At 34.6% G+C, this 10,000-nt stretch overlaps 1 protein-coding gene across 1 annotated transcript in view; it reads right to left on the reverse strand.

Moving 5' to 3' along the window:
- The window catches only part of cyp4f3 (cytochrome P450, family 4, subfamily F, polypeptide 3), an 11,684-nt gene extending 3,095 nt beyond the window's left edge, over positions 1–8,589 (reverse strand). Inside the window, exons 1-8 of the mRNA XM_084434234.1 lie at positions 8,452–8,589; positions 8,094–8,292; positions 5,594–5,738; positions 5,330–5,383; positions 4,238–4,365; positions 2,757–2,878; positions 1,770–2,058; positions 84–150 (exon numbers count right to left, since the gene is read on the reverse strand). Of these exons, the coding sequence (XP_084290360.1) occupies positions 84–150; positions 1,770–2,058; positions 2,757–2,878; positions 4,238–4,365; positions 5,330–5,383; positions 5,594–5,738; positions 8,094–8,285 (997 nt within the window). The 5' untranslated portion in view covers positions 8,286–8,292; positions 8,452–8,589. The remainder of the gene's footprint in view (positions 1–83; positions 151–1,769; positions 2,059–2,756; positions 2,879–4,237; positions 4,366–5,329; positions 5,384–5,593; positions 5,739–8,093; positions 8,293–8,451) is intronic.
- Between the last annotated feature and the right edge of the window lie 1,411 nt (positions 8,590–10,000).

The following is a 10,000-nucleotide window of genomic DNA, read 5'->3' on the forward strand; positions in this document are numbered from 1 at the left end:
TGTGTGTGTGTGTGTGTGTGTGTGTGTGTGTGTGTGTGTGTGTGTGTGTAAAAAAAATCCAGTGATTATGAGCTTGGACTCGCCTGCAAACATGAACATATCTGCATGTGCCTGGATCTCCTCGTTCGTGAGTCCCTCGTCGTTCTCATCCTGAACAGCAGAAAACTGCATTAAATATATTACCTTCACATATCCATCAGGAACACTTCCTTTAGTTCGGGATAAACACTCTACCGGCCAGAAGTGTGGAATAAACACGATTGTTTAAAGTTTCTGAAAGAGTCTCTTCTGCTCACCAAAGCAGCATTTAATTTATCAAAAATACTGTAAAAATTGCGAAATATTATTGTAATGTAAATCATCTGTTTTCTATGTGAATATACAGTAAAGTGTAATTTATTCCTGTGATCAAAGCTGAATGTTCAGCATCATTACTCCAGTCTTCAGTGTCACATGATCCTTCAGAAATCACTCTAATATGATGATTTGATGCTCAAGAAACATTTATGATTATTATCAGTGTTTAAAACAGTTCATATGTTTGTGGAATCCGTCATACATTCCCATTTAAAAGTTTGGGGTCATTAATATTGTTTTTTAAAGAAACAGAAATCAATACTTTTATTCAGCAAGGATCCATTAAATTGATAAAAAGTGACAGTAAAGACGTTTATAATGTTACAAAAGATTCTATTTCAAATAAATGCTGCTCTTTTAAACTATATATTCATCAAAGAATCAAAGAAAAAGTAAATGTTTCTTGAGAAGCAAATCAGCATATTAAAATGATTTCTGAAGGATCATGTGAAAAAACTTTGATGTTGGCTTGAGAAAGTTTTAAAGTGACTGTAAAAGTAAGTAAAAGCTTGAAATGACTCTAATAGACTTCAGTGTGTTTAGATTAGAATTTTTGACAGTTGAAAATCAAATAAACGCAGCCTTGTTGAGCATAAGATACTTATACACCAACAAAATCTTAAAGGGATCATCGGATGCCCATTTTCCACAAGTTGGTATGATTCTTTAGGCCCTAAAGAATCATATTAAAGTTTAGGGTCCCTAAAGTTTAGGGTCTTCATGTAAAGTTTGTAACATACTTTGGTTAAAATTCCTCAATCGTTGTGTAAAACAACACCCTTTTACCTCCTCAAAAACGGCTCTGTTCACAGCAACCCGTTTCGGTGCATGTCTCTTTAAGTGATAATGAGGTGCATGTCTCTTTAAGTGATAATGAGGTGCATGTCTCTTTAAGTGATAATGAGGTGCATGTCTCTTTAAATGATAATGATGTGTATGTCTCTTTAAGTGATAATGAGGTGCATGTCTCTTTAAGTGATAATGAGGTGCATGTCTCTTTAAGTGATAATGAGGTGCATGTCTCTTTAAGTGATAATGAGGTGCATGTCTCTTTAAGCGATAATGAGGTGCATGTCTCTTTAAGCGATAATGAGGTGCATGTCTCTTTAAGCGATAATGAGGTGCATGTCTCTTTAAGCGATAATGAGGTGCATGTCTCTTTAAGCGATAATGAGGTGCATGTCTCTTTAAGTGATAATGAGGTGCATGTCTCTTTAAGTGATAATGAGCAACTGTTTAACATGTAAAGTGATACCTTGGAGGACAGTATACAAATGGCTGAGGGGCGGCAATATGCTAATATGGGAAATATGTCCACACACTGCAAACACACATTCATCTGCAAACACCATATAAAAGTGAATTGTGCATCCGATCACCCCTGTAATGATTGTTGTTAAGAAACGACGTGCCTTTGACAGAAGCAGTAAGTCGATGAGGTCCGTGTCCTTCTTCTTGAATCCTCCTGTGTATTCCTGGTTTTCCGAGCCGCTCTGTGCGGATCCCTGTTGTTTGAGTTGGGAACGCCGTTCTTGGACGATTTTCGCAGTGAAACTGTGAACGATATTGCAAGCCTTGCGGAAGCGCCGTCCCTGTTCAGAGCGCCAGTATAACCAGTCCCAGTGATACGGCAGATAGTGCTGTCTCTGAACCAGCAGCTTAGACAGATCCAGGACAGCGGAGATGTACTCACTGGGTTTCCTGAGGGAGAGAGGGAGAGAGGGAGAGAGAGAGAGAGAGAGGGAGGGGGGGGGGGGAGGTAGAGAGAGAGAGAGAGAGAGAGAGAGAGAGAGAGATATTATGATTGTGTTTTGTTGTATATACAGTCAAACCAAATATTATTCAGACACCAGATATAATTGTTGACATTTTTCACTAGTGTGATCAGGACACAGGATATAGTTCATTTATGTAAATGAGGAGAGCAAAATAAAGTAAATTGTGACATTTATACCCAAATATTCTTCATACAGTATAAAAATGATTGGGACACTTTGAGCTGATCATGTTTTGCTGAAGTGTGTTTGTCTTTAATTGCTAATGCTCTTTTTACAAACAGACTGAACACAATGAAGCATTGCTTGGTGATTGGTTGAGCTAAACTGGTATTATCTAATTGTGTAGTTAAATTTAACAGCTGACAGATATTCAACATAATTCATGTGTGAGACAGTCTAACAGAAGGACGGACAAAACCAGTCAAATATCAACTGAGTTCATAACTCTGAGTTCTGCTCATATTTTATTACCATTTTCTAAACTATAGTGAATAAACTGAGATAATGTGAGAAATGTTGAAGGTGTGTGAATAAAGTTTGGTTTGACTGTGTGTGTGTGTGTGTGTGTGTGTGTGTGTGTGTGTGTGTGTGTGTCTCTCTGTGTGTGTGTGTGACACTGACCCCTGACAGTGACTGTCACAGCTGAAGGTGCATTTGAGGAGGCTGTCCAGAGTCATGGAGCTCATGTGCTCAAACATGTCCAGGCTGTTCTGTCCTTCGGCCAGCAGGAGGCGCCATTTACTCTTCAACAACACACAGCAACACATCAACCACAGAGGAAAGTTCCTCCTCACACATCAGGACAAATGAAGACTTGAGTTCACACACTTAAAACAGGAAGAATACACACACACACACACACACACACACACACACATCTCACCAAAACATGTCCAGATCACTGTTTCACTACCCAAATTTTAGGAACATTAAAATACATTAATGGGGGAAAATTGGTATGAAAATAATGCCACAATCAGGGATATTATTGTTAAAACCATTAAAAAACACTTTCTTTTTTTTAATTTAAATAAAAATAAATATTACCTGAAATAAAATATAAAAATGTAAAAGGCAACATGATTATTTGTGATTAGTTGAAGTACTAAAATAATTTTGGGGGAAATTGTCATGAAAATAATGTCACAATCATTTATTAAAATAAACTTAAAATAAAAAATGTAATAATATAATATAATTTATTTAAAAATAATAAACTCATTTTAATAATTACATATAAAAAAAAAATCAAATAAAAAAAAAACTTATTGAATTATTTATATTTAATTCAACATTTTATTTTCATTTAGTTTAAGTACTAAAATAACTAAAACTGTAATAAATATATTCTTAAAAATATATAGAATTTAATCAAAATAACAGAAACAACTAAAACTAAAAATAACTAATTCAAAATATTAATAAAAACTATAATAGTGCTAAAATAATTTAATGTCCATAAAAACAGGCTTGATTATTATTTTGTGAGATTCTTTACTAACACTTTATTACACAGTGTCCTTTACATGAAGTTACTATAGTCAACTAATAATTATAAATGATGCATAATTACATGCAACTAACCCTAAAACAAGCCTAATCCTAACTTTAACCCTATAGTGAGTATATTTAATTATTATTCTCAGTACTTAAATGTATTATTATATTATAACAAGGACATCTTAAAATAAAGGGTTACACTTTACGGGTCATTGTTACAGTGTAATTATATATTTAAGTACTGAGAATAATAATTAACCACATGTACTTACTATAGGGTTAGTGTAGGGTTAGGGTTTGGTTGAGGGTTAGTTACATGTAATTATGCATAATTTACAGTTATTACTATGGTAAGTACATGTAACATGTGTAACAAGGACACTGTGTAATAAAGTGTTACCCTTTCTCTCCTCTTTCTCAGATGCTTATCTGTGAGCGTGCGGATGTTGTGATGAGATAAGCGTGAGACGTGTTTGAGCGTGCAACACATGAACATCAGCAGGAACTGAACCGTCAAAGCTGCGACTTACAGAGTCTCTGCCAGTAAAGCAGCTTCAGTGTGTGTGTGTGTGTGTGTGTGTGTGTGTGTGTGTGAGACGTACATGCATGATGTTGGTGGACTGGTTGAAAATGTGAACGTATTTTTTGAGGATGTCGAAGTGGAACGCCGGAGTTAAAAGTTTCCGGTGGCGAGACCATTCCTGACCTTCCTGAAGAAGAAGACAGTGCCCTGTAACACACACACACACACACACACACACACACACACACACACACACACACACACACAAAGAGCTTTAGCTGTAACCTTACATCAGCGTTCAGAAGATAGGGGTTTTCTGCTCATCAAAGCGGCATTTATTTGATCAAAAATACTGTAAAAATAGTGAAATATTATTGTAATGTAAATCATCGGTTTTCTATATGAATATACAGTAAAGCGTAATTTATTCCTGTGATCAAAGCTGAATGTTCAGCATCATTACTCCAGTCTTCAGTGTCACATGATCCTTCAGAAATCACTCTAATATGAGGATTTGATGATCAAGAAACATTTATGATTATTATCAGTGTTGAAAACTTCATATTTCTGTGGAAACTGAGATACATTTTATTTGTCAGGATTCTTTGATGAACAGAAAGTTCAAAAGAACAGCGTTTATTTAAAATTGAATCTTTTGTAACATTTTAAATGTCAAATGAAAACATGAACTAACAAATGTAAATCTGCTAATTATGTTGTGACACACATGAAAACTATAAGCTTCCTCTCTATTCTAGATTGCAGCTCAGTTCCGTTTAGGAAAGGGTGTGTGTGTGTGTGTGTGTGTGTGTGTGTGTGTGTGTGTGTGTGTGTGTGTGTGTGTGAGAGTGAGTGAAAGAGTGTGAGTGTGTGTGTGTGTGTGTGTGTGTGTGTGTGTGTGTGTGTGTGTGTGTGTGTGAGAGTGAGTGAAAGAGTGTGTGTGTGTGTGTGTGTGTGTGTGTGTGTGTGTGTGTGTGTGAGAGTGAGTGAAAGAGTGTGTGAGTGTGTCTCTCTGTGTGTGTGTGTGTGTGTGTGTGTGTGTGTGTGTGTGTGTGTGTGTGTGTGTGTGTGTGTGTGTGTGTGTGTGTGTGTGTGTGTGTGTGTGTGTGTGTGTGTGTGTGTGTGTGTGTGTGTGTGTGAGAGAGTGTGTGAGTGTGAGAACATCACTTACCCAACCAGGGTTTCATAAAGCCATAAAAGATCCTGTCTTTAAAGGTAATTTGAGCTGCAGAACAAACATAAAGAGTTTCAAACTTCTGGAATATTCAGCAAGAAAATTCACTTTTTAGTTTCCATTTCAGACTGTAAAAGACAACAGTAATGGGGATTCTGGGTAATATATGAGAATGATGTCACTGTAGCTTGTGTCAGTGTTCATGATTTCTGGTGTTTGACAGACAGATGTGCATGTAATATTAATAATAATAATAATTACCCGAGGCCGTCAGGAGGGATTTGATGTAGTCTGGGTGGAAAAGACGGACCATGTTATAGAAGGGGCCGAGATACCAGGAGCAGGAGTGAACGTACCTCCGGATCAGATCATCAACGGCCTGGAGGCCCTCTTCGTTATGGCCCATCTGACACACACACACACACACACACACACACACACGCTCGTTCAGTGGAGAAACACTCACAGGCTTCTGCTGAAAGCACAGACGTGTGGCTTTAACACTCGAGGTGTTGCTCTGTGTTCTGCTCCTGTGGGCCTGAGGGACTGAAGCGGGTTCAGACTCAACTGAGTATTAAAGAGAAATACATTTGATTAAAATAGGAAAATGTATTAATATAAGATAATATAAGTTCAAATTAATACATTTGATTAAAATAAGAAAAAGTATTAAAATAAAAATTATGTAAATTTGATTTAAATAAAAAAAATCTTAAAATAAAATAATATAAATATACATTAATAAATAAATTTGATGAAAAGAAATTTTATTAAAATAAATTAATATAAAAAAATATTTGATTATAAAATAAATAACAAAATGTTTTACAATAAAACAATATAAATAAAAATAAATATATTTGATTAAAATAAATAAGAAAATGTTTTACAATAAAACAATATAAATTAAAATAAAATAAATTTGATTAAAATAAATAAGAAAATGTTTTACAATAAAACAATATAAATTAAAATAAATACATTTGATTAAAATAATATACATTTAAATAAATAAATAAATATATTTGATTAGAATAAATAAGAAAATGTATTACAATAAAACAATATAAATTAAAATAAATACATTTGATTAAAATAAATAAAAAATGTATTAGAATAAAGCAGTATACATTAAAATAAGTAAAATTGACCAAAACAATATAAATTTAAATAAATACATAAATAAATATATTTGATTAAAATAAATAAGAAAATGTATTAGAATAAAGTAATGTAAATTTAAATAAATAAATTTGATCAAAATATATAGGACAATGTATTAAAATAGTATACATTTAAATAAAATTTGATCAAAATAAATAAGAAAAAATACTACAATAAAATTATATGAATTCAAATAAATACATTTGATTAAAATAAATCAAATGTATATAAATTAAAAAGTATAATTTTATTTAAGTAAATAACAGTACAGTAATATAGTGAGGGGAAAAATAATGTAACAATTAAAACGAATTATTAATTTTTACATTAATTTTACACATTTAAAATGTACATTTTTCACATGTATCAAGTGGGTCTTTATGCATAGGTGCTAAATGTTAGATCCTCCATCATAATTTGGCGTCTAAAAAATGTAAGAAACCCCATCAGTAAAGGACACTGAAAATGTCTTAAATTTTGGCAGTTGAATTATTAGTTAAGATTGATGAGAAAAACCCCCTTCCTGTTCTTTCCTCACACTGAAGTCCAGCATTGCAGTGTATCCAGTATTGCACATTCAAATCTAGTGAATCACTTTGGTATTCATGCATACTGAAAATCTGCATATGTATTTGTATATACAGCAGGAAGTATTCTGATAATACATAATAATACATAATAACAAACAAAAAACACATAAAAGATGCAAATAACCGCGCATTAGTTATGTTATATTAACCCTAACCCTAACCTAACTCATGATGAGGAAACCCGCTCTCTAAAAAAAAGAAGCCCTTGTTTGCATCTCAAACCATGAGCTCTGATATAATAGATAACGAGGTTTTGCAGTAAACATCGAGTCCAGGTCCTGAGTGAAAGTTTCAGCTGATGAATTGAGCTTCTTAACTGGGCATGCGTGCTCGTAAATCTAAAGGGCATATATGAGCAGAACCCGTTTTTCTACTTCTCATGCCAGATATACGACATTCTCACGGCACGCATGCTCAGTTGTACAACTTAATAACAATGCAATATCACTTCTCGACTCATTCCTCTTTTCTAAGGACATCTTCCCTGTTGTTCTCAGTCTCTTGAGACATGACATTTCTTCCGTTTATTGATGCAAGTTTTCCGGTGCAAAGCTGCTTATCACTGCAGATCAACTGTCAATCTTTTCACACATCTACTGATGCAAAATGCATTAGCTCAAACATACAGAGAGGCGCGACTAGAAGAGGATAGCTACTGGAACAGTATGACATTGCAATGCTAAATGTCAAAAATGCACAAATAACAGGTTCATGTGCAATGTTACATGTACCATAGTAATAACAGTAAATTATGCATAATTACATGCAACTAACCCTCAACCGGATTCTAATCCTATCCTGACCCTATAGTAGGTGTAGCTGCTTAATTTTAATCAGTACTTAAATATATAATTACACTGTAACAATGACACCTTAAAGTGTAATGCTGAATATAGGCCTATGTATATGTGTCTCAGGTGATTGTAAATGACCTTTATATGTATATGTATATGTATATGTATATGTATATGTATATGTATATGTGTCTCAGATGCAGGTAAACTCACTAATCCCATGTGTCCCATGATCCAGTTTCTCAGCGGCGGCTGCTTGAAGCATCGCAGCGCGCGCCGTTTGAACTCGACACGCGCCGCGAGCGCGCACAGGAGCGCGGCACCGGAGAGCGCGAGGACCCCGAACACCGAGCAGCTGTTGAGCAGCGCGTGTACGACCCCGATCAGACCCATCGACACCATCATCCAGAACCTGAGGAGAAAACCACCTGTCACCACGGCACCGCGCGTTTAATGTTAAAATATTAAAATCATATAGGCTAGGCTACGGACAGTGACGCGTTCTCATCCATGCGTTTAAAAACGCTATAAACACACGTATGCACTCTTTAAAATGTCACATTAATAAGACCTGTATGACGAGCTGCTGAAGTGTTTCTAGTCGAATGAAGTTCTGCAGTTCCGGGTCCTGATGCATCACCACTATCATGTTCACTATCATCATTATCACACATGCAGCATATGATGTATTAATCACTGTACCGCATACATGATTAATGAACGGTCTCATGATTCATGCACATCACTGAAGGTTTATGAAAACATATTTTGATCATCAAGGTGCAGTACAGAAAGTGCTCAGATGCTCCGCACACACTGTTCTATAAATATTAATATTCATAATATTTTATTTATTTAATATTATATATTTGTATTTAAATCCAATACAGACTCGAATAAATATACATGAGATTAATGAAAGTGTTTCCGGTTACAGTATGTTATTTAGAAGTTTGTGTTGAACAGATGTTTAGTTTCATATAAATCCAACCGGTAGATGGCGCTGCTGTCACGTGAGATTCTCAGCCAATCAAACAGCTCATATCCTCCTGGGACCCAGGCATAGACTTTTGTCCACTGTAGTGGTCATTATATTTGAGTGCATTTCTCCGACACCACACATGTCACATGACACGAGCTGGCTGTCCTGTAAAGAGCAGATTCAGGGCTTTTCAGAGATACCGAATGTTTGGAGGTTTCACCATGAAAACAACTCATCCTTGGTCTTTAAAAATGTCTGACACAACAAGAGAATATGGAAATAAATTATACATCAATATTCCTATGAAATATTAGATATTGTTATTAAAATGTTGCTGATTATTACTCCAATTATTACACTTCTTTTTTCATTAAATGTTGCTCCAAGAACACATTGATGTGCAAATTAGATACAGTGTATAGATACATTGCATATTCATTTATGGCCATTTTACCCACATATTGCATAAAGTAAAATGGTGCATCAATTCATTCCGTTGTATCTTTCATAACATAGTTGAGAATCATCTTTATACAAATTTTAGTTAAAACAAATCATGAAACCCCAACTTTTATTGGTGATTGAAAAATAATAATAATAATAATAATAATAGTAGGCTACATTTATTTTGTATAGCGCCTTTAAAAGTTGCTTTCTCAAAGCTTTACAAGCAAACATAACAACAAAGAAACTACACACTTTGAATACAAAAATAAACACAAAAAATGAAAATCAAGTAAAAGCAATCCTAAAATAAAATGTTTTAAGAAGAGATTTAAAAGTCAGTAATGTATTTGCTTCCCTGATGTCGGCCGGGAGAGAAATCCAAAGCTTGGGAGCATAGACAGAAAATGCTCGATCACCCCTGGACCAAAGCCGTGTCTTGGGAACAACCAAGAAACCACTCTGCGAGGAACGCAGATTACGACATGTGTAAGGTATTAATAAATCAGTCAAGTACTGAGGAGCCAGATTGTGCAGAGATTTAAATGCCAGCATAAGAATTTTAAAATGCCATTGGTTTTGCCTATACATATAATTTCATGTCATTTTAATTTTTTAACAACTGAGTCCTGGTGTCCACTACAGAGGACATAACATAACATATTAATAAAATATCTTTTTTTTTTTTTTTTTT

This window comes from Rutilus rutilus (assembly GCF_951802725.1).
Source record: "Rutilus rutilus genome assembly, chromosome: 16".
Lineage (NCBI taxonomy): Eukaryota > Metazoa > Chordata > Actinopteri > Cypriniformes > Leuciscidae > Rutilus > Rutilus rutilus.